The following is a 24322-nucleotide window of genomic DNA, read 5'->3' on the forward strand; positions in this document are numbered from 1 at the left end:
AACTCTGGGCAGAACCCAAGTTCGCTTTCAACCGCGCAGGACGAGTCAACGCCGGATTTGCTGTCCTTGCCGCTGATTCTCCTAATTAGAGCTGCCGTTCATCGGAGGGATTTTCCATGTACTGTAATCCCATTTGGAAACACAAGCAGTATCACATTCCCAGAAAGCCAAGTTCTAAAGACGCTTCCAGGCCAGTTTAATTGCTGCTGTAACCAACTTAAGCACAGTCGGAACGAACGATCGAGGGCTATTACCAAGGGCTACTACCGACATTATGGGCTTATATTGGAAATCCATTTTTCTAGGGCACGGCTTTCGAGCCAACATCTTCTGTTCATACATTGGCAGTCAGTGCCGTAATGGGTTTCCCCAAGGGATTGGATCAAATATGCTCTGAGTAGTCTGGTACTTGGGGATAACCAGATTTTTAACATGGACAGGATTAAAATGAGAGTTTGGGCACATTCAACATGCTTCCCTCCCCTCTCCTCCAAGCTTTTTTGAACCGATACCTTTAAAGGTAGAGAGTTACTGCACTGATTTGCAGCTTTTGCAACCCACCCAAAGTATTCCGGTCCCATCTGTAGAGCAGCATTTGGAGAATCGCTGCTCAAATGCCTTGCAATTGTTTTCAGTGCAACTAAATTCTCACCACAAATGGCGGGGGCTTTTGGATCCCGATAACAAAATATGCTAACATTTTGACCGCTTAAGAAAACATTCCTCTGGGTTTGAAGATCTATATAAGATCTAGCTTGGTTCTGCAGGGCCTGTAAGACGGAGCTCTTCCACTGAGCTCTGGATTGGGGCCAGGGATAAGTAAGATCAAATGGGCGTCCCCTGGGAAACCCCCCCACCCCCCGCAGCCAGGCTACACCTGGAGATGACACTGGTGCACTGAGAAGGGTTTAATGCTTTTAAATGCTTTTCTTGAGATGGCTATTGTTTAATGTTTTATGGTTTCATTAATATTTATTTAGAGTTAATGTATTTTTTGGGCTGTTCTTCTTGCTGTTGTACACCACCCTGAGCTGGTAGGGAGGCCGGTATATAAATTAGATAACAATAGATTCACTTCTCATTAGTATTATTATGGTCACTGTTGTTTTCGTCACTCATGCCTGAACTATCACACCTGTTTGCCCAAGGCCACTGCATGATGCAGGTAAAATTCAGACTACGAATCCGATCAAAATTCATTCTCTTATCCACAGGGGTGGCCCAAACTGTGGCTCTCCAGAGGTCCATGGACTACAATTCCCACAAGCCCTTGCCAGCACATGTATGTGCTGGCAAGGGCTTGTGGGAATTGTAGTCCATGGACCTCTGGAGAGTCACAGTTTGGCCACCCCTGAGCCTTTGTTATTACTATAGATTGCTTAAAAGTTGGTCCCGTGCTCAGCCAAGGGATTTAGACTTGATAACTGCCTGGACCCTAGCATTTTGTTTTCAAGTATTCATACCTGCTTAGGCCCTGAAAACAGGGGACATTAAACATCAAAAGAAATTGCCTTTTTTTTTTTTTGTCCGTGAAGCAAAACACAGCTAATTTTTGCAGGCATGTCACTCAGGATTTCGTTCTGACACGCACAAGAAAACGATAACCACAAGCATAAATTCAGATCAGGTTTTAGATAGCAAATCTAATATCAGCTGAGTTCTCATTCCGTTACAGAAACTGGGGTTGTTCTTGGTGTGCTGTTATTCCTCTCTAATTTCATGTCGCTCAGAGAAGAATATCATAGTGTTCGATCTAACTGAGCAGCGTGTTGCTTTTTTGAACAGAATCACGGATCCTTTCTAAAGCCGCCGGGTTTACTGCGTGATGGCTCAGTGCTGTGACTTCCCGGTCCTGATTTAATTACCGCATGATAGAATAGCCCGATAGGCTAGATATCAGGGAAAAAATTTTCACAGTCAGAGTAGTTCAGCAGTGGAATAGGCTGCCTAAGGAGGTGGTGAGCTCCCCCTCACTGGCAGTCTTCAAGCAAAGGTTGGATGCACACTTTTCTTGGATGCTTTAGGATGCTGTGGGCTGATCCTGCGTTGAGCAGGGGGTTGGACTAGATGGCCTGTATGGCCCCTTCCAACTCTATGATTCTATGATTCTATGATTCAGTGCCTCTGGGGTTTTATCTGCTAAGTTAAAATGATGTGGTCCCAACCTACAGGTGACAGCATGAAAAGAAATACAGAGTCATTGGGAACAACTGATGCCCTTTGGCTTATATGGGGCATCATTATGAGGGATAGTGGCCATGGGGCTGCAACAACTGATTGCATTCTTGAAGTAGGTCGGTTGAAGTAACTCACGAGACGGGTACCCGTGGTCCGTCCCAGCAACAGTATTTCCTTCACTATGTTTCCCCTGGAATTAAAACCAAACAAATGGTGACCGTATAAACCAAGCCTGTTTTTCCCATTTGATCCTTGCATCCATTAAACACCTTTATTATGCTGTATGCTAATTTTCTGCTCACTTATATGCATGGACCGGTAGCTTCTCTCTCAGTGTATCTGAAGAAGCATGCATGCGCACAAATAGTTACACCCAGAATAAAACTTTGTTGGTGCCATTGGAACTTGGTTCTAGGTACGAAAATGCTATTCTCTTTTCAACTCACCAGCTGCAGGCACGCTTTTAAGAATGCCAGCACCGAGAATGTGTTTTGATGTTGTTCCTCAGGGAAGCAGCAAGGATTCCAGCCTTCGTGGATCTGGAATGAACTTAGCCCGTTGTGAGCAACACAATACCCAGCATTGTGAATTATGAATGACAACTTTGTCTAGGACAAATGCCTTTATGGGGGGGAAAAAACCAAGCAAGAGAACACCACCAGGAACGTTAAGCATTGCCTTTGCAGCTGGGACAAGAGAATCGGTTTGCAGTGCCTCCCTCCGGGGAGAAGTCTGCTGAATTTGGTGTTAGGTTTCGGAACAGTAGAAAACAGTATACAGAACCCTGATGGGGGAATGCGGGCAAGCATGTCCTAAAAGCAAACAAAACCAATAGGCAAAAAGTGGTATGTTCTTGAAATTTATTAAATGCAGTCCTGGGTTATTTAAATGTTTTTGCAACCATGGTTGCAAAAACATTTAAATAACCTAGGACTGCATTTAATAACCATGGTTGCAAAAACATTTAAATAACCCAGGACTGCATTTAATAAATTTCAAGAACATACCACTTTTTGCCTATTGGTTTCGTTTGCTTTTAGGTATATTTCCTAGGAGTGCATTTAAAAAATTTCAAGAGGACACTCTTTGCCTATCGGTTTCGTTTGCTTTTGGGTATATTTCCATGAGGAACCCACAGTGTTTCTTTATATGGCAAGCATGGCCTGGCAGGGGCTCATGGGAATTGTAGTCCATGGACATCTGGAGGGCCACAGTTCAGCCAACCCTGCCATATGCGATTCCCCCCCCCCCCAAGTGTACCTTTTCAAGTGAAACCAAAGTGTCCATCTCTGTGCTATAATGGAGGATATGGCAAACCTGACATAAATCCCGGGTTTGGAGAAAAATATAAAATTAAATAAAAACTAACAGGCAGAGAGAGAAAGAGAGAGAGAGAGACAGAGAGAGACAGAGACAGAGAGACAGAGAGACAGAGAGACAGAGAGAGAGAGAGAGAGAGAGAGAGAGAGAGTCCCTCCCCCTTTAGATATTCTGACAAGCAGCCTTGCAAGGAAACCTTATAAGATCTCCGTTCCCATTTTAGGCTGCCAAGGCAGTCTTCCACAACAGCTCCATCTAATGCACTGTTGCAGGGCACAGACTTCAGAATTTGGTACCCCATCCCAACATTGGATGCTCGGTGAGTCACATAGCGCTGAAGCTGGTTCCATGAAGCACAGTGCGTGAGACGGCCTCAAGTAGCTCACAGGGCAGGCAGGGAGGGAATGGGTGCTGGCCCTACTCCAGGGAGGAGGGGTTGGTGGTGGGGGGGGATGTATTTTCCCCACCTTTATGCATTCTCACAGATCCATCTCCTTGTGCATTCCTGTAAAAGGGCCGTCAAGCCGCAGCTGACATTTGATGCCGCTCCAGGTTTTCCAAGGCAAGAGACGTCCCGAGGTAGAAGAAGAAGAAGAAGAAGAGTTGGTTCTTATATGCCGCTTTTCCCTACCCGAAGGAGGCTCAAAGCGGCTTACAGTCGCCTTCCCTTTCCTCTCCCCACAACAGACACCCTGTGGGGTGGGTGAGGCTGAGAGAGCCCTGATATCACTGCCCGGTCAGAACAGTTTTGTCTGCCATTGCCTTCTTCTGCATCGTTGGTCTCCCATTCACATACTTGCTAGGTCCAACCCCACCGAGCTTCCAAAATTGGATGGGATGGAGCTGTCCAGGCCCATCTTCATGCATCAGGGTTTCGTGAAACCCTGGGGTTTCCTGATGGCCCTGGAAGAGTCTCCCAAATGGGTGGGAGCTAAATGTTGTATACTTTTTAACCATTGTTCGGCGTTTATCAGGTGATATGGCCATATATGTTCGTGTCAACATGCCCCCCCTCCCAAAATGGCCAATGATGGGCCCGGAGGGAAGAAGAGGGGTCCTAGGTGGGCATCTACACAGCTCTGCTTCTCAACCATATTCTGCATGATTGCGCCATTTCTGGAGTTTCTCACAGCCTGAAGAATGTTTCAAGGGTTTCTCAATGGTAAAAAAGTTGAGATAGGCTGTCATTCACTGATTTTTCTGTGTGCAGATATTGTTGGGAACCTGCCTGCATTTTACAACCAATTTGCAGAGCCCAGGGAAGAAAACGGAGAGAAAATAAAGTATTGTGGCTTTGATTTGCGCCAGGGAGATATGAACTTGCAATTGATTTGGGGGTAGAAGCAGCCGAAATGAGTAGTTTGAACGATCTCCAATCAGCAGGACTCTAAGAAGAAGGGCTGTAATGGAGAACGAAGACCTATAAAAGACCCCTTGCCCACCACAAAGGATCTTATCCCGGAAATACGTATCCCTGGGGAGTGATGAGAGTCTTCTGGGTGCCCTCTGCATTCATGCCCCGGCTGATATCTGCCATGCCTTATGTACCATGCAGAACCCTCTGGAGTTTGAAGGCAAACATTCCTTGGCAAACAAGCGAAGGTAGGAAGAGTTGTGGGTAGAAAGTTTGAAAAGCACTGACCCGAGTTTGCAAGCTGTCAGCACTTTCCCAGTAAATAGCAACGGCGTCTACTGCCAAAAAGCCCATTAAAACTAGAGTAAAGTACGCCTGATCTCTGAGAACGGAATAAGACAAGAAAGCACTTTTCTTTCCTTTTTTTTCCACCCCAGAACAAGTCGGGAGTATGAAATTTCTCGCTCCGAAATTCCTCGCTCTCTTGAATCGTCTTCCAGATTAAAGCCCATCTGAGATGAAGGAAGGAGAGCCGAATCTATATCTTACGGGTAGAAAGACAGATTCAAGCGGGTCGCCGTGTTGGTCTGAAGCAGCATAACAAAACAAGATCAGGGTCCAGTGGCACCTTTAAGACCAACAAAGATTTATTCAAGGCGTGAGCTTTCGAGTGCTTGCACTCGAAAGCTCACGCCTTGAATAAATCTTTGTTGGTCTTAAACGTGCCACTGGACTCTGATCTTGTTTGGTTAGAAAGACAGGTGTGGATTTGTTGCACGCCAGGGTCTCGGGGCTAACCGTCTGTCTTCCTCCTGGATCCGGTATCCGTTGAAGGCTGCCTGGTGGAACGTCGGTGTCATATTGTTGCCTTGTATCGTTGCAGTTAAAAGAACACGATACATTATTGAACAGGCTTAAAAGAGCACAGACCGAGTTTCTTTTTAAATGTTAATGTAATCCATGCGATGGCACTCGTGAAGGTTGTGAAAATGAAATCCGAAGGGCTGACGCCGAATCCGTTTCTCGTTTTGCTGCCGTGACAGCTTCCCGCGGAACGGTGTTCCTTTCCCGATCAGAGGTGTCTGGCATTTAGATCCTGCAGACTGGCAACCTCTCAGAAAGCTCTTGTGTGTGCGCGCCATATGTAAATTTCATGCAAATTTGATTGGTTAATTGTTGACAGAACCTGCGGTTCATAGCTAGAGATGTAATTCAAAAACAACCAACAACCCTTCATTAATTCACAGTCATATCAATGACCTTTCAGATTAAAAAAAAAACTCTTTTCCTCCTAAACGTGTGAAAATGTTACTCGAACATGACTGAATCTGTTCCAATATCGCCATTAAGGGCTGGAGGTATATTTGGTGCTTCAGGAGTTACCAGATATTTCAGCAAATGACCCACTTAGCCACAGTGAGCGTGAGAATCTTCCCGGTATCCAGATCGATCAGGCTGTCATACTAGCAGCTGTGCACCTTCTGCTTTTCTAACCAAAAATACTCCCGGCACCAAGGAAATGTGGGTTCTTCTCTCAAATTAGATGTGCAAAATGCTAGTTCGGTGGTTTTCAAACACAGCTGATAAGATCAAGAGCCCAGAGGAGACTGAGGAAATGGCTCTATTTTTTCAGCTAAATATGAGTCTGGTAACACTTTAGAAAGCAACCTGATTTGAAGGGGGGAGGTGGGCTTGAAAATCAAAGCATCACTTGTCAGATCTGAAAGCTATTTCTCAGAGGCTGCTGTTTCTCACTGAACCCTTGTGATCAAGGGCTACCAGGTTCAAGGCGCAGCTTGTGGGTTTCCTGAAATTACAACTGTTCTCCAGACCAGGGGTAGTCAACCTGTGGTCTTCCAGATGTTCATGGACTACAATTCCCATGAGCCCCTGCCAGCGTTTACTTCTAGAGTGACATCACATCCCTGATGATTTCCCTCCCTTTCCCACCCTCCTTTGACACCCATAGTTCCAGGAATACCCAAGCTGGCTTGGCAAAGGTAGTGTAGTGGTTGCAATGTCAGTTTAGTATTTGGGAGATCCCAACTCTGCCATGGAAGCTCACTGGGTGACATTCAGACAGTCACTCTCTTTCTACCTAGCCTACTTCTCAGGGTTGTTGTGAAGATGAAATGGAAGAGGGGAGGATGATGTTGTAGAAGAAGAGAAGCATGTTGCCATTGAGTTGCAAACTACTGTTGGTGACCCCATCTATAAAGGCCAACAGAGCTGGTCTGTCATGTTCTTCCTCAGCATCGTGCCCCCCGGTCTTCCTTGGTGGGCTCCCATCCAAGTACTGCCCTGTTTAGCATTATGATCTGATGAGCTCAGGGTTAACTGGGTATCTCAGGTTGCTCTGAATCCCCAGTGGGGGAGAAAGGCAGGATATAAATGGCAAAATAGATATGGAACATGGCAAAGAGAAGAAGAACAGCTGGCTTTTTGCGTCCTGCTTTTTACTACCGAAAGGAGCCTCAAAGCAGCTTACAATGGCCTAACCCTAACCCTGTGAGGTAGGTGAGGCTGAGAGAGCTCTGAGAGAACTGTGACTGGCCCAAGGTCACCCAGCTGGCTACAGGCAGATAAGCAGGGACTTAAACCCTGTTTTCCAGATCAGAAGCCACCGCTCTTAACCTCAACACCAAGCTGGTTGTGGAAAGGAAGTTCTGTGCAGATGAGACAGGGTCTCGCTCCCACCCCCCACCCATCCATGCTAATTCTGAAGGCTCTCCTTGGCCTCATTTGCAAAGTTTTTGCAGTGACACGACTCAGCCTCAATCAAGGAAACAGAGCCCTACAGAACACCTGCAAACCGTGCCTGTGTTATGCACCATCACACAGTCAGGATCTCAAGGTTCTTACTTGCAGATCAGCTTTTGGGTGCTTTAGGATTGCCGGGGATATAATCAGCCATTTTTAGCTTCTAGGTAACATCAGTTTTCTCAGGCTTGAAAAATGAGGAATCTGTGCCTGACTGTCGTGGATCCGACGGCACATTTCCGTGAATGGAAGGAGCTCTACCCACAGAAGGTGGCATTTTCTGCAGAATGAGCACAGCATGACCTCTATGGACCATGAAGGTCACACCTCTCTTCCCAACTCTAAAATGCCAAGTGCAGTTTCATGCTACCGCAGTTTACACTAAGGCTATGCGCCGAAAGGGAGAGGGGATTTAACACTATGACCCCTTTCTCCCAACTCTGTGGAATTCCTTGTCTGCCTGATATAAAGGGTGGAGGCTAGAGAGAATCTTTGTCGGGAAGTGCGTGGTGGGTCTCAGGAGACATGCCCCTGGTGTTGTCCACCATCAGTGTCCCCTGGCCCATCCCCATTTGGGCCCCCTTCTTTCAGATGGTGGCCACCGTTGAGCAAACGGTGATGCTTCCTAGGAGCAGAGGCAGAGAGAGGGATCGGGCAAGTGAGAGGAACTGTTCCCAGCTGTGCTCTTATCGGCCCTGGCTGGAAGTCAACAGCACAGTGAAAGGACATTTGCACGGAGTCAAGGCAGCCTTTGCCAGTCTATGCCCGGCAGACAGAAGTCAGGTTGGTACACAGGGAAGTAGCAAAGCAGCGTGATCTGAGGTTTGGGGCAGGTGGCAATCTGTCAAGGTCGTGATCCATCCAGATCAAGAAGAGGCAGGAGGTCAGGCTGGGCAGGAGTCTAGGTGCATGGGCGTGGATGAGGCAGCAGTCTCTCACTCGTTGCACCCAGGCTGAGCACTCAGTACCTCAGGCTGAGTCATGGTAAAAAAACAGGAGTAGCATCTACAAGGGTTACTCAGGGAGTCCAAGTCTTTCAGTCCTCATCCTGACCGTTTATGCACTGGGAACTTCACTGCCCCAGCTCCCATGCAGGAGCAGAAATTTGGGGCGGGTGAGGCACACCAGGCCAAGTTCTCCTCCGTGGATGTGCAGGAAGTGGTGGGGCAACCTGCCATGACTAAAACCCCAGCCTGCAGCCCGGCATGCAACCTCCAGTGCATAAATGGTCCCTGTGAGGATTCAGGTATGTCCTCTAGCCTTTGGTAGAGGGTAACAAGCAGACATCCAGGCACTTCTTCGTCTGAGACTTAGGTCCTGTCTCTGCCACCATTGCTTGAAAGGTTCACCACTGCGCCATGGCTCCTTCCTGCTCGTGGCTTCTCAGTTGGTGCTCAGCAGAGGTTCCTCTCCCTCCTCCTCTGCCTCTTCACCAGCCTCCAGGGGCTGACGTCTGACAGATTGCTTTCTCCCCCATCCTCATTTGCTTGCCTACAAGTGGCTTGAATGAACCAGTAGCCCCAGGGGGAGACCAGCCCACATGGAACTAGAGGGCAGGGGCCACTGTAGCTGTGTCAAGGGATATCACAGGGTTGGCAAAGGACTCTCCTGAGTATCTTGGGTATTGGCAGCTGGTAACATCTGTTACTTCCATGCTGTAATGACATCACTTCCTGAGATGGAAAGACCACCTTCTCCTTGGGAGGGCAAAGCAGTTTTAACCCCCCCAAGTGGTTCTTGTTCCTTGAGGTTTAGTCCACAGATAACCTCCCGCCTCCAAACATTCCAAGCAATTTGGGGTTAATTCAAAAATCAGATTCCTCTTTGGTCATGTCTACAATCCTGCCTTGCTTTGTTTCCCTCTTCATATGCAAGTCCTCAAGACTAAAGAGCATTGAATATTCATTTAAATGCTGAATATTCATGGCCACCCAAAGCAAACTTGGAATCGCACAATGGGAGATAGGAGACGTCTCACTTAGCTGTGGAACACAAATGATACTCATTTTGAAGATGAGTTGTGAAATATTGGTAATGCAGTGATTTACGGTTAAATACTTCACTTTCAGGACATTAAAAAAGTATTCCAATTAAAAGCAAGGTTTTCATGAGTTGCTCCAGAACATGTCAGTAGTGAGAAAGATTTTAGAATGTGACAGAAGGATCTGAAGCATCAGATTTATGTATTATTAAATTTATGTACCATTAAATTTATAGACTGCTCCTCCCTAGGGTTGGGTGCTTCGGCATCCAAAGCGGCTGTTCGCGCCTGAAGCAGCCAGAGCCACGGCATGGAGGGGAGGGGGGGAGGTGCTGGCGCATAATTAACAGCATAAGAAGAGCTCTGCTGGATCAGACCAGCCGGGCATCCAGTCCGGCACCCTGTCTCACACAAGGGCAAGCCAATTGCTTATTTCAAGATGGAATGGGGAAAAGGCCCTTTGTTTTAACTGTGGAATGTGGGCAGTGTGGAGAGACCTCATCCAAGAATTCCCAAGCCCAAGGTGGTGGTCATCGGCAGTTCAGGAAGCCTGAGTGGGGTAAGGGAATTCTGCCAGTAGACAAAATTCATTTAAAAACCTGCAATACTAACGTGGAGTTGTAGGAAATCATTTGCGGTAGCTGGAGGGCAGGAGGGTGTAGTGCTGCTAATGGTTTGTAGCACTGACAAAAAAGCTAGAGCTAAACTTGTATTTTATGAGTAAGACGGATCCTGCCCTCCCCAGCTCAGAACTTGAACGAAAGCCAGCAAAGCTCAGGCGTCTAAACTCTAGACAGTTAATTTTATATTTTGCAAGAGAGCGTTGGGTTATTTTTTGCCGAGCGAGACAAGTGGTCTTATTGTCTCCGACTTCAAATTAATATTCGGTTGCGGTAGCTTAATTAAACTCTCATTAAGTAGCTCCATATTTCTTGCAAGTACCGAGGCTTGGCCTGAATTTAATTGCAAACGGCTAGATACAAACACCAGCTGCTTTCAAAAAAACAAAGCCCAATTTTCCCGCCGGTTATGGTTGAATCCTGCAGGAATGATTGACATCAGGAACGGGCAGAATGCAGATCTGGGACCAGTTGGTAGAGTGCTAGATGATTCCTGGTGAGGCACCTGTTTGCCGCTCAGATTTACTGGGGGGGGGGGAAGTATTACTTAGTGGATTTAATTCCCTGTCATCCAGGTCAGAACTGGATGCTTTAGGCTAATCTTGCATTGAGTGGGGGGTTGGACTAGAGCAGGGGTGGGCAAACTGTGGCCCTCTAGACATCCATGGACTACAATTCCCATGATCCCCTGCCAGCGAATGCTGGCAGGGGATCATGGGAATTGTAGTCCGTGGACATCTGGAGGGCCACAGTTTGCCCACCCCTGGCCGAGAGGGCCTGGATCGCCCTTTCGAACTCTATGATGCTGTGGTTCTACAATTCTGTAACAGGCCTTTTGAGCTTGATTTGGAAACTAGAAGGAAGCTTATGAAGGTGTTTCAAGATGGCAGCCACACGCTTTTTTGACCCACATGCTGCTATTGGCAGGGTGCCACAACTCCCCAAAGGCAGTCCACGATACACTCAGTTCCAGGCATTTGGAACAAAACTGCAGTTAGTCTTTATTTGAAGGGAAATCAGGAGCATAAGAGAGAAGTCATTGTATAGGCAAGATGGTTGTTGAAGATGCTAACTCCGTCAGGGGCCAGGGCAATTATACCTTTGGACCCCCACCCACACAGTCAGGCAGGAAAGTTTGTTCTCAGAGACAACTCGTTTGATCCAGGAAAGCGTGAAAGCTAGAGTCAGTCTGGTTCGCCAGCAGGTATGAAAACAACTTCACAGAGAGAAACCAACAGGTTTGCATTCTAAGCAGGGACTAGATAAGACATTAACGTAACAGAGCCAGGCCTCTACACCAGAAGGCCAGGCAGAAAACACAAGCACCCACGGGAGGGAGGGACGGACAGGAGAAGTACACCTCCAGTCCTGGAGATAAATAACAGAAACGACAAAATTGATAAGGTGACACAGGGCATTCTTGCAACATGTCCTGTCAAAATGTGTTTGTGTGTGTGTGTGTGATATCCCTACTCAGCTACCTTTCTGAATGGAGAGGAGGCATCACTGAAGAATTAAAAATCCTCAGCGTGAATGTTTAAAGCTTCACTTAGGGTTAGAGTTAGAGCAGTTTCTCAGTGGAACAGGCTTCCTCGGGAGGTGGTGGGTTCTCCATCTTTGGAGATTTTCAAACAGAGGCTGGATAGCCACCTGATGGAGAAGCTGATTCTGTGAAGGTTCAAGGGGGTGGCAGGTGACAGTGGGTGAGTGATAGGGTTGTGAGTGTCCTGCATAGTGAGGGGGCTGGACTAGATGACCCAGGAGGTCCCTTCCAAGTCTATGATTCTAGGATTCTATGGTTGGTTCACACATGCTCAGTTACACTGAATGAATGTGGGAATGGGCTGCATTTCAAGAGACAGTCGATAACACCAGAATCCCCGCACTTAAGGATACATCTTTCCTTCAAAGGATTTGGTTTGGAGTTCCCCCAAGGAATACTAGGGATCATGACGTGGGGACAGGAAATTACAAACCACCTCCGAAATGTCCATTGCCGTGGGTCTCCCTGCTATAAAACACACATCCATATGATTGATAAATAAATAAATAAAATTTGCTCCTACATGTTGTCATCCCCTGTCGCTAAAGTTATCAAGTGATGACTGTCCATGTATGAACCGGCTTTAAAGAGGGTGAAAATGCGATCTATTGGGACACTTACATTCTCGGAAAGAGTTAAAGAGTTGTTGTACTTCTGGTAAGAGAACTGTAGCTGTTTTGCAAAGGGGCTCCCATTTGGCCACAGGCATACATTAAACCAGATAAACGCTTCACGCGACGGGTGGGGAGAGGTGGGGGTGACCACCCGCCTCGTCTCCATACATCTGAGGCGATGCTTAACAAGACACCAATTCCTGGTTTCTATAATGAATAGGAACCCTGTGGGTGTGTGTGGGTGTGGGTACAAATGCACCATTTACTTATTTTTTTAATTTAAAAGTTTATTATTAAGAAAAGCGCATTTTCCGCATACATCAGAAATAGAATAAATAGGAAAAATATAGCAATTAGGATCACGTTAAAGAGAAAATGCCATAAATATTATCCTCCAGATTATTATGCGGCTGCGTAGCATACAAGAATGGTTGCTAGGATGGGGAGAAATTATTTTTGTACAACTTTTTGCTTCCTTTAAAAGCTCATGCATGATTCTTGGAGTAGTGGTTGGTATAGTGGTTAAGAGCAACAGCTCCTAATCTGGTGAGCCAGATTTGATTCCCCACTCCTCCTCCACATGCAGTCAGTTGCGTGACCTTGGGCTAGTCACAGTCCTAATAGTGCTGTTCTCACAGAGCAGGGCTGTCTCAGCCCCAGCTACCTCACAGGAGGGGAAGGGAAGGCCTTGTAAGCCGCTTTGAGATTCCTTTGGGTAGTGAAAAGCGGAGTATAGAAACCAGCTCTTCTTCTTCTTACCATTTCAGCTATTTTCACAGTGTTGAACAACTGACTTCTCAGTTGAGGAAACGGCCCAGTGTCAGTTTTTTGCTATTAAAATTGTAGGCGTTGTTAAACCAACCTGGTATGTCCCTACTCTATGGTATCTTCAAAAAGAAAAGAAAAGCCATACACAGTATAACCGATGAATCAGCAGTACAGTATAATTAACCATTTCGGATATTAAATATGCAAACTTCTTTGCAACAAGTTTACTTTTTGGGGATAAGTTATCAAATATGGATCATACCTGCCTTCTGCCAATTAAGATCTCCAACATTTATCATGGTTACTTTGATCATTTATTTTAACTTCCCGGGAAGGAACTTCCCGGGAAGCATAGTATAGCTCATTTCTCATCAGATCTCAGAAACTGAGCAGGGCCGGTAGTTGGAAGGGAGAACACCAAGGAAGACTCTGCAGAGGAAAGCAACGGCAGAGGTGCCCCAGAAGCCTCTTGCTGGGCTCAGCATATGTCAGTTGCAATTTGACAGGGCTTACATATGTAGTATACTAGTAGCATGACTCTCTATGGCAGGACTGGCCAGAGCTAGTACTTGAATGGGAGACCACCAAGGAAGTCTCTGCAGAGGAAAGCAATGGCAGAGGTGCCCCAGAAGCCTCTTGCTGGGCTCAGCATAAGGCAGTTGCAATTTGACAGTGCTTACATATGTAGTATACTAGTAGCATGACTCTCTATGGCAGGACTGGCCAGAGCTAGTACTTGAATGGGAGACCACCAAGGAAGTCTCTGCAGAGGAAAGCAATGGCAGAGGTGCCCCAGAAGCCTCTTGCTGGGCTTACCAATGGAAGCATTGTCAATAGCAGTTTGATAGTGCTTACATATATGTATTATACTGGTGGCATGACTCTTTATGACACGGCTGGCCACAGCTAGAACTTGAATGGGAAACCACCGAGGAAGACGGGTTACTGTGCAGAGGACAGCAATCTCTGTCTGCCTCTCTTAATTTTATCCCATCCAGCCATCCTCCAAGAAGGTGAGGATGAGATACATGCTTTTCCCTTTCTCCTGAGAGTTTAGAATAGGCTGAGGAAGTCTGGTTATTTTTTTAAATCCTGTGCTAGCCCAACTGGGATAGTCCAGGCTAATCTGATCCCATTGTATCTTGGAAACTACCCAGGGTGTGAGGTAGGTGGGGCTGAGAGAGCTCTGACAGAACTGCTTGGTGAGAACAGCTCTAACAAGACTGTGACTAGCCAAAGGGCACCCAGCTGGCTGCATGTGGAGGAGTGGGGAATCAAACCGAGTTCTCCAGATAAGAGTCTGCTAATCTAAACCACTGTACCATTTTCATCTATATCTGCTTGTGAATCCATCACTGAGATGCGCTGATGCCTCTGGAATTTTTCCAGCATTATGACTGAGTCACAGCGGTGATCCTTGTGGTGTGTTCCATCAGAGGGAAACTCTGCTCTCTGTGTTAAAAATTGGTTCTCTAGGAGGAAAATCTAAACCTTTGCTCTGCTTCTTTGCACAAGACATCCCAACCTTTCCTTTTGCAACTCAGTTTGTGTGTTCTGCATGCAGATTTTAAAATTTGCACATTGCAGATGAGATTTGCTTTCATCGGGCTGATCCGCCAAGGTGCGGCGCTTATTTAAAAAACAAAAACTGTTTCCCTTGTTTCTCCAAGCAGCAATGATCTGTTCATTATGAGAAGCCGGCAAGTGTAAAATGAGCTGCTCGCGAACAAGATACGTTCTTTCTAGAGGGCTAAGCTACAGAGAGAGTAGGGAAAACCTTCAGAAAGACACTGAACGCAGAGGAAGAAATAAAACACAATCCAAACAGACGCTACAGAAACACCTGTCTTTGATAGCGTCCTAAAAAGCTCACGGATGACCTGTCATGTTTCCTTTTTCAAATGGTAATAAACCAGTCCTACTGGATTTTGGAGGTCTAGTGACAGAGGCACTGTGGCTCAGCTCAAAGAAACTGTGGGTTATTTAAATTCTATTTAGGTTGTGAAGCTAGGATTTTAGCTGGCAAATAGCCGGCAGAATCTTGGTTTGCCTGGACTAAATGCTGGTTTCACATCGTCCTTGGTTCCCATTTGCTTCCTCTGCAGAGACTCAATAGATATCCCGGGTTGTTTTGTAGCAAAGGGCAGTGCAGGGGAACAATGAGGAATTAAACTGAGACGTCTGTGTAGCTAATGAGTTAATACTCCTTAGGAAACCTAAGGTAACCCCTTGATGGCAACTGTACTTGTACTGCAGGCATGTTAGATTCAGAAGAAGTGTGCATGTACATGAAAGCTTACACCCAGAACGAAACTGAATTGGTCTTAAAGAAGCCACTGGACTCAAACGTTGTTCAGTGTGCATCTCGGCTAACGGGCTGGTCGCATTCACACATATTTTTAGGGCACGCCTATAAGTAGTTTTTTTCTTGAAGGAGCTGTGTGGTCACAGCCCTGCACAGTTGGTTAAAATGTGCTGTTTTCTGTGGAATTTAAGGAAATTAATACTGTGCAGAATAATGTAATGGGAGCCTTGGGTTACAATCCTAGAATCATAGAGTTGGAAGGGACCTCATGGGTCATCTAGTCCAGCCCCCTGCAGGACACTCACATCCCAATTGCTCACCCACTGTAACCTGCCACCCCTTTAAGCCTTCACAGAATCAGCCTCTCCGTCAGATGGCCATCTAGCCTCTGTTTTATAATTTTCAAAGGTGGAGAACCCACCACCTCCCGAGGAAGCCTGTTCCACTGAGAAACCGCTCTCACTGTCAGGAACTTTTTCTGGATGTTTAGATGGAATTTCTTTTTAATTAATTTCATCCCATTGCTTCTGGTCCATCCCTCCAGGACAAGAGAGAACAACTCTGCTCCATGCTCTATATGGCAGCCTTTTAAATACTTGAAGATGGTTATCAGATCCCCTCTCAGTTGTCTCCGCTCCTGGCTAAACAGACTAAGTTCCCTCAACATTTCCTCCTATGTCTTGGTCTCCAAAACTCTCACGTACTCCTGTCTTATTAAAATCAGTGTGGCTTATCTTACTACTGCAACTCATCCTTTAGCACTGGGATGTCTGAATAGTAGCACACAATTTCAAAGACTATTATTCTGTGGAGTTCTCTTGAGCTGCTAATACAAATTCGGCAGAAACCAGTAACAGGAGTGCCCATTAGACATGATCAATTACATCCCATTCCAATTTAGCGATAAATTATGGGTCTGAGTTGGTGGGAGGAAATACATTCAGTCATGCTGTGAGATTTCTGTCGTGCCTGTTAGTATTTCATACTTGTAATGGTTGGTCTGGTCTAGCCCAATCTCATCGGATCCTGGAAGCTGAGCAGGGGTGGCCCCAGCAGTGTTTGATTGGGAGTCCACCAAGGAGATTCAGGGCTGTGACCGAGAGGCAGACAATGGCAAATCATAGAATCATGGAGTTGGAAGGGGCCATATGGGCCATCTAGTCCAACCCCCTGCTCAACGCAGGATCAGCCCATCTCTGAATGTCTCTTGTCTTGAAAGCTTTATGGCCAAACTGTAGCTCTCCAGATGTCTGTGAAGTACAATTACCATGCCATCTGCATGCTGGCAGGGGCTCATGGTAATTGTAGTCCACAGACATTTGGAAAGCCACTGTTTGGCCACCCCTGCCTTAGGGGTTCACCATTAGTTAGCTGTGACTATGTGGGGAAAAAAGAGAGATTGGAATACATATGCAATGCAAAAACGTCAGAAGTGCCCTGCATGAGCAGAGATGTCCAATACTGGCCGGACAGCTTCTCTGGAAAGCTCACAAGCAGGAAATGAAAGCCTATGCCCCTGTCCCCTTTCTTCTAACCTAAATATCTGGTATGAAGCAGTATTTCATCTGTGAGGCCCTTTTTAACTTCCTGGCTGGTGGGCATTCATAAGAGCCCCTGATTTTTTCCGTAAAGGCCTGTCTGTTAGAACAAATTGATTGGTGGATTGATGGATTGATTGCATTCATAGGACTGCCCATTTCAGTGCATTGCACAGCAATGAAAAAAAAACAATAGACAACAAACAAGAAAATTTATTTAAATTGCTTAAAGACTATTGCAAGGCAGCAGTTGACATGCTTCCATTCCCAAGTCTGATCCATCTGGGTTTGCTGGGGTGTTCCAAGGGAGGGGAGGGGGGCTTCTGGTGGTCTTTATAGCCTGGCCTCAACCAAACCCCTGGTGGAAGAGCTCCATTTTGCAGGCCCTGCAGAACTCAGTGCCCATGTCTCTGCCTCCTGCAGTGGCCATTTTGTGGTTGTGCCCAATGCTCTTGTCACGATTCCCAAGGACCATTGGCTTATGATACGGCATATTCTGGCGGCCTGCACTATGGGATGCTATACAGCAGGGATGTCTACAAGGACAGCCATCCGTGTGGCACCATCAAGGAAAGGCTGCAGTTGCAGAGAACATTCCAGAGCTTTTAAAGCCATTGAGCTGTTGACGAGCACACAAGGTCATCCTCGAGAGGCGTTGATCATAAACTGCGAAGCAAGCATGATCTGCTGGAAGTCACCTTGATGGAAACATAACAGAAGACTGTCACGTCTATTAGAATACTCAGTCTGGGTTTCAGAGCCACATCGGGGCAAGCCATTAGGCAGAGGTTTTCAGCTTGTGCACGCTAGTTCTTTCACCGCTGCCCCCGTTTCTCCAGTTACCCCAACATGCCCTTGGGAACATCTGAACTGTACGGAAAGTACGTGCTGAGAAGGACCACTCAGGTAGGGCTGGCAGCAGCTCCTGGAGGTAATCTGGGTGCTGTTCTTAAGCCTCTGGAGAGGTAATCGCTGTGTACAAAGAGAGGCATGGTGGAGTGCTACATTTCTGTGCTGTAGGACTGCCTGTTCTCCCAGCTCTCAAATTCTAGTCCGATTGGGGAGGGAGTTTATTAATTCTGTTTACTGTATGTGTATCTAGCGGAGGCTTTCTCAACTTGGCTTTTGTGAAACCCTGGGATTTCTTTATGACCCTGGAAGGGTTTCCTGAATGGGTGGGAGTTCATTTATATTTGTTAAGTATTTGTCAGATGATATGACCGTATATGGACATGTTGACCTTCCCCACCCCTCCCAAGATGGCCAATGATGAGTGCGGGGGGGGGGGGAAGGGGAGGAGCCGCGGTTGGGCGTGTCCACAGCTCTGCTTCCCAACCATATTCTGCATCATCGTGCCACTTCTGGGGTTTTTCAAAGCCTGAAGAATGTTTCGAGGGTTTCTCAATGGTAAAAAAAAAATTGAAGAAGGCTGGTCTAGTGTAACTTTCTTCCACAGCGCTTAAGGAAGTGCCCAAGGTTCTGTCTTCCAAATACCCCCTCAGTCACCATGTGAGGGAAGTGAAACCAATAGGAAGAATGAGCAGACAAAAAAAAAAATCTCTCCATGACCTTTGCAGCAGAGTGGGGATTTGAACTCGGGTTTCCCCACCCAGAGTGCTATACTATGACCACTACCCTACACTGGCCCTCCAGTGAATAGTTACTCTGTCTTTCTCCTACCCATTCTGCGCCAAATCAAAGCAGAGCCTTCAGTATTGCAGGAGCAGCATCGGAGTTGGTTCCCGGGTTATGTTTATAAAAGCTGAGTCCGTTTTTGTGTGACGACCAGGGTTGTCCAATTGATTTCTCGTCCAAGAGCCCGCTCTCCAGCACTAATGTGACTGTCATGACTCTTTTCAGGCAGTAGGTGAGACACTGAAGAGAAAATGGCTTTGGCTTCAAAAATGTGAGCTGATCTTTTCCTTGGTGGGTTCCTGTTCCTCTTCCTATGCAAGATGTCCAAAAAAAGCACTGCATGCCTTCTAACGCATCCTTTCTAATGGACAGACCATGCTTTCTTCCAGCATTTGGCACCACAGGGCTAACTTCTTTCACCCAAAGCCGCATGATTTATCCTGCTAGCACGAGGTTAGTTCCATGCGGCACATCCAAGGGTCTCATAAACGGGGCGGGCTTTTGAGTTCTTAACATGGGGGCCGAATCACAAACGGAAGAGCCTTGGCCTTGGCCTCTTTGTTCCGCTTTGCAAGCAGAATGTGCTTCCCATCATCCGAAACACTGTGCCCTGACTTGTCACACACCGTTCACCAAATTGCATTTTGCCGTTCTTTGGATGTTTAGAGGAATTGAAAGAAAAAAAACAACTGAGCATGCTTACGTTTTACGACTCGTGATATGAGCATGAACTGTCAGCTGACTGCAGGGCATCGAATAGGTTTCGTTGACGTGTCTTGCCGGAAATTAACAGTGTTGTAGATAACTTTTGGGTTTCAGGAGGAAAAGGTGGCAGGAGCATCACCGGATGTGCCTTGCACCTGGCAGAAAGCAAGAGCGCGACGTCATGAACTGGGCCAGAAAACTATTTCTGATCTTTTGGCACCCACGTTGACATGCTAGATGCCGCATGTACCAATATGAAGTTGTCAGGCCTCCAAGTGAACCATGGGATTTTCCCACCTCTGTTTAATCTGGAGCTTTTAGGCTTGACTTCTGGGCTAGATGCCTGCACTGTTGTACTTACAGCTAGGTTCCCTTCACTGTGTCAGCTGTAGGATTCCCACATTCACAGTTTTGTTAGGCCATACATTTATTAAAATTTATTTGTTTTAAACATTTGTATCCTGCATTATTTCCTTGGACTCAAGGCACCTAATTCCTCTTCTTTACTGCTGCCTAAGAAATATGCTGCTGGACAATCATGCTAGTGTGGGAATCCCGCATCCTTGCCACTGATCAACTGGCTCGTAGGGCTCTTACCAGCAGCAGGGTGACCTAGCCCAGTATCTTGGTGATGTTTGTTGCCATAGGGTTTTTGCCAAAATATCGGAGCGTCCCCATGTCAACATCTGAGATGGCCTGCACTTTTAAGTATTTAACTGCAAGTTGAGTGACAGGCTACTCCAAAGAATCTGATTTGTTAGTATCAGCTGAGCAGAAAAAGACTTGAGAGTTGAATGCTGAGGAGTTTCTGGCAACTTTCAGCCCTAGCTGAGAAGAGTGGAGTGCTGACAGCATCTGAATTCAGCCCTGATTGAGAGCAGTTTACCACAGACTGAGCACTTGGGAGATTGGCAAGGAAGACTGGGTAGTTTGGTGAAGACTCCCATTCGAGCCAATGAAAGAGGATGGGAATTCAAGTGGGAGAAGGATTTCCTATTCAGTCAGAACAGGAAGATAGCTCTGATGGGTAGAGAGATCCTTGGTTTAGTGTGCTTACAGACTTCCTTATAAATTCTTAACAGTCAGCTAAAACTCAAGAAGAGGACAGGGGTGTATAGGGAAGGAGTTTGGGTATCGGATAGAGCATCCCAGCCTTTTGGAAACCAAAAAAGTAAGATGATACTCAAAGAAAGTATAAAAGAACGTTTGGGAAACACTGGAACAAATGCCCTTCCTCATTAAGATTTTAAGTCCCTGTGAATAGCTTAACTCTCATTAGCCTGAAACATATGAACGGTAATCTGTGCATTTACTGATTTTACCTCAGAATTATTTCATCTAGTTTCCCCGGAATTTTTACCCCTGATTTCACCTGATCTTTTCCCCCTCAATGTTGAATAAAATATTTTGTTATTTTGAACTTCCAAAAGCCACGAGAGCCATTTCAATTGTTTAAGTGAAAAATGTGGCTCTTTCAATCTTCCCTCAGGTTCCTGGGTTGAGCCAATAGTAAAATATCACACTGTGACAGGCCTCCCCAGTAAGTGCCCCCCTCCCCATCAGTTGCCAGGGGGTACATGGCAACCCTATTCTAATGTAACATTTCTGACGTCCCTAATTAAAAATTCTGGCGTGAACAGGCTATTGTGTGCTGCTTTTCATCTTTTATTTATTTACTTTTGCATTTGTATGCCGACATTCCCTGAGCGTGAAGGCGGCTCACAGCACTCATATAAACAGTGCAAACAATTATCAATAAAACAATAAAATCAACAAATAAGATCCTAAAATAGGCTTAATTTTTTAAAACAGCAAATTTCAGCAGAGTTGCCTCCTTCTCTCTAAAGAAAGAGGGACACACAAAGTGTGCTCTTGGGGGATCAGTAGGTAGATAGTTGAACCAACAATTTAAATGTTTTATTTAGGGAGGCCAAAGGTTTTAATGGTATTTCTAGGCCTCAGCCATAAGCCTGGTGGAACAACTCCATCTTATAGGCCCTGCAGAATTGTCGGGATCCCACAGAGCCCTGATCTCACTAGACAGAATATTTCTCCAGATCAGGGACTGGGCTAAAAGGCCCTGGCCCTGGTTGAGGCCAGTTTAACCTCTTTGAGGCAGAGGATCTTGAGAAAATTTCGCTCACTAGGTCTTAATCTTCTTGGGGAGACATAGTGGAGGAGGCAGTTATGTCCGTTAAAGGCATATTTTGCTGTCTTTTCAGACAAGGAGTTCCTTTTTCACTCTGACATGATGCTGATCAAAGTTAACAGATAAACAGTTACATTTTAAGGGTGGCCAAGATGGACAGCAAGTGCCATTAGCACCTTAGTGTCCTTGGGCAAATTCTGGAGGGAAATATGTTTCTGTGAATTGCCAGCGTGTAAGGGAAAAGCCCACTGTGGTAAACATGTATTGGCCAGCAGCTGTGACGTTATCAGCATACTACCGAGTCCCTGTTTCACAGCTGCTTTTGGTTTGTTTTTGGTAAAAGAGGAGCACATATATTGCTTTACAAATGTATAAAAGCTAGGCAGAGACCCCCTCAATTGAAGTATGAGGAAAAACATTTTCTAAAATGCTTCCAAATTTAACATGAACTTGTACGAGGCAAATTCCAAAACAGAGCTCATGCCATGGGTAAGAAATCCATCGTGATCACTATTAAGAGTGTTAGTTCAGTCATCATCTGGTGATTACAGCAGCAGGGATTTGATCCAACTTTGAATCTTTGCATGATATCTCAGAATGCCTTGAGCTGAAAGGCATGGGTCACCGATGCAATGAATGACCCGTTTTGTCCCACAGGACTCAGAGGCCTAGAAGCTTATCTTTGCTCAGGAAAAAACCCTAATTATTGCACTAAATCTGGGGCCACATGTGCATAAATTGGCAGGGTTCCACAGGTACACATTGGAATGTACTAAGAGAAAAAGCAAAATTATCTGCGGGGATGCGCCATGTCCGTGATTCATGATTCTGTTCAGGTATTTCTCTGTGAATGAGTAGGCAGCAAAAGGATTGCATTTTTACTCTGTTTATCTCAGGACTCCACATTCATTTGTTGTTTTGTAGAACGCGCTATGCATTCTTTAAAAGAAATGCTTTTTTGAAACCTACACTCTTCCTATCAGTTGGGACCCAATCCAGCTTCCAGTGAGAATTAAAAGAAGCTTTTTACTCTTGAAAACTTTGAGCATTGTTATTCCAAGCGCAACCCCGTGTCCCTTATTTTAAAACGCTATTCATTTTATAATTGCTTTTTCTAATAAGGCAATGCATATATTTGTGTGTGTGCTGTATTTATGTATGTAAAGAAGAATTCATTCCACTCTCTAGAGGGAATAAATCTCTCTTCAAACAAATTCATGTGCTATATTTCATCTGGTTTCCTTGAGACTTTGCTTTTGATCCCGTATTTTGACAGAGATTATTTCCATTTAACAATTAACCAAAATTTTATGCCTCGTTTTATCAATTCAAACGCAGAGAATTTTTTAAAAATGTAGTGCCATATTCCCAAGGGTCAATCCTATTTCACTGGGGAAATTACTTAAGGAAGTTTTTAGCTCATGATGCTGTTTGCTTGATTATTTGCAATTATCACATGATAGCCTGGCAGAACTTCTCTTTTTTTTGTCACATGGTGGCTTGATGTGAGATTATTGTTTTGTCTCCCAAGAACAGGAGCCATCAGTGGGAGTACCTGACAAGATTATCAACTGGTTAACGGGTTGTTACACACTGTTTAAATGCATCCTAGGAGGAGTTTGTCATGATGTTTGAGTTCATAAATGAAGGCTAGAAAAATTGCTTGTTCCAGTTGCTTCTGTTATAAATGATATCATACCTGGTGCCCAATCCTACAATTTTTAACTTCAACGTAAGGCCTTGACATTCATAACAGTAACGCTTAGCATGTACACGCTGTGTTCAAAGTATTTAAGTATGTTGTTACGTTCTTTACAAAAATACAGTAAAAAGACCGATATTGCTCTCCTCCCGTATTGCTGATTAGGGGAGGAGCTGAGGCGAAAGGGGTGTGGCCCCCTTACGGGCATCTAGAAAGTTCCTTCCGGAAACACAGCATGAACGAGGGACCTATTGATTCATTAGCTCATCTCTTAGCCACAGTGCTGTGCTACATAGACAGGGCCACTTCTTTTGACAAACAAAGCACATAAATCAAATTTCTAAAGCTGCGTTTGTCGACCGTACGTGGATAATCCAGTCATAATCCACTGGATCCTGTGAGGAGTCCTGAGGGAAATGTCGTTCCCTCAGGAGAGCAAAACCAAAAATAAAATTAAAAAATTAGGTTTTTATGAAGTACAAGTGCAGTATTGGGCACCACATATATTGGTTCTTGTTCTTAACAAATTCTGATTTCTTTTCTTTTTGACATTATTGAACGAGTGACTTTTTCTTTTTTAGCCATCTACCGCAGAACACCTGAATGTAATTTCTGCACTGTTTGGGGATCAGTATTAATGATAAGATATTGCTGTATCTGTAACCGGTGACTGACGTTTTGTCCTGACGCGAGTCATTGTTGATTTCACTGTTATAGGGGAAAGGCTCTAGGGCGGCAGATAAGGCTGTTGCCATGGTGATGAAGGAGATACCGAGGGAGGAGTCTGCGGAGGAAAAGCCCCTCCTTACTATGAAATCACAGGTGGGCAGAATGGTAGGATTCCAAGGAGGAAGCTGACATATGTCGATTTTCATGGAGGCCACCATTAGCTGAGAATTTATCTATTTACGTTTATTTATAATTCCACTTACTATCCGATCTTTGGAGTTCTCCCCAAGGGAGCTATTGAACGCACGGCTATTCGTAATCCCAAAATTATGCTGGGAGTGTGTTGGCCAACACACAACTTTTGCCGACGTTTCCTATCGCACCTGCTGCGGTTTTAGCTTCAGCAAATCGACTCGAGCTCGGCCCCTTAGAAAAATTCTATTCAAATATCCCCCCCCTCAAAAGCATCTTATATAAAGTT

The 24322-nt window shown here is 45.5% G+C and overlaps 1 protein-coding gene across 7 annotated transcripts in view; it reads left to right on the forward strand.

The window, feature by feature from the left end:
• The window catches only part of PEX5L (peroxisomal biogenesis factor 5 like), a 169604-nt gene that overhangs the window by 85757 nt on the left and 59525 nt on the right, over positions 1 to 24322 (forward strand). For 3 of the 7 annotated variants that reach the window (XM_077348314.1, XM_077348312.1, XM_077348311.1), the window contains one exon: positions 23890 to 23994. The exons of 2 other annotated variants lie outside the window; for them this stretch is intronic. In XM_077348314.1, the coding sequence (XP_077204429.1) occupies positions 23926 to 23994 (69 nt within the window). In that variant the 5' untranslated portion in view covers positions 23890 to 23925. Of the gene's footprint in view, positions 1 to 18841; positions 18908 to 23889; positions 23995 to 24322 lie in introns of all 7 variants that reach the window. 2 more of the 7 variants (XM_077348310.1, XM_077348313.1) reach the window with 1 other exon arrangement.

This window comes from Paroedura picta, chromosome 8, assembly GCF_049243985.1.
Source record: "Paroedura picta isolate Pp20150507F chromosome 8, Ppicta_v3.0, whole genome shotgun sequence".
Lineage (NCBI taxonomy): Eukaryota > Metazoa > Chordata > Lepidosauria > Squamata > Gekkonidae > Paroedura > Paroedura picta.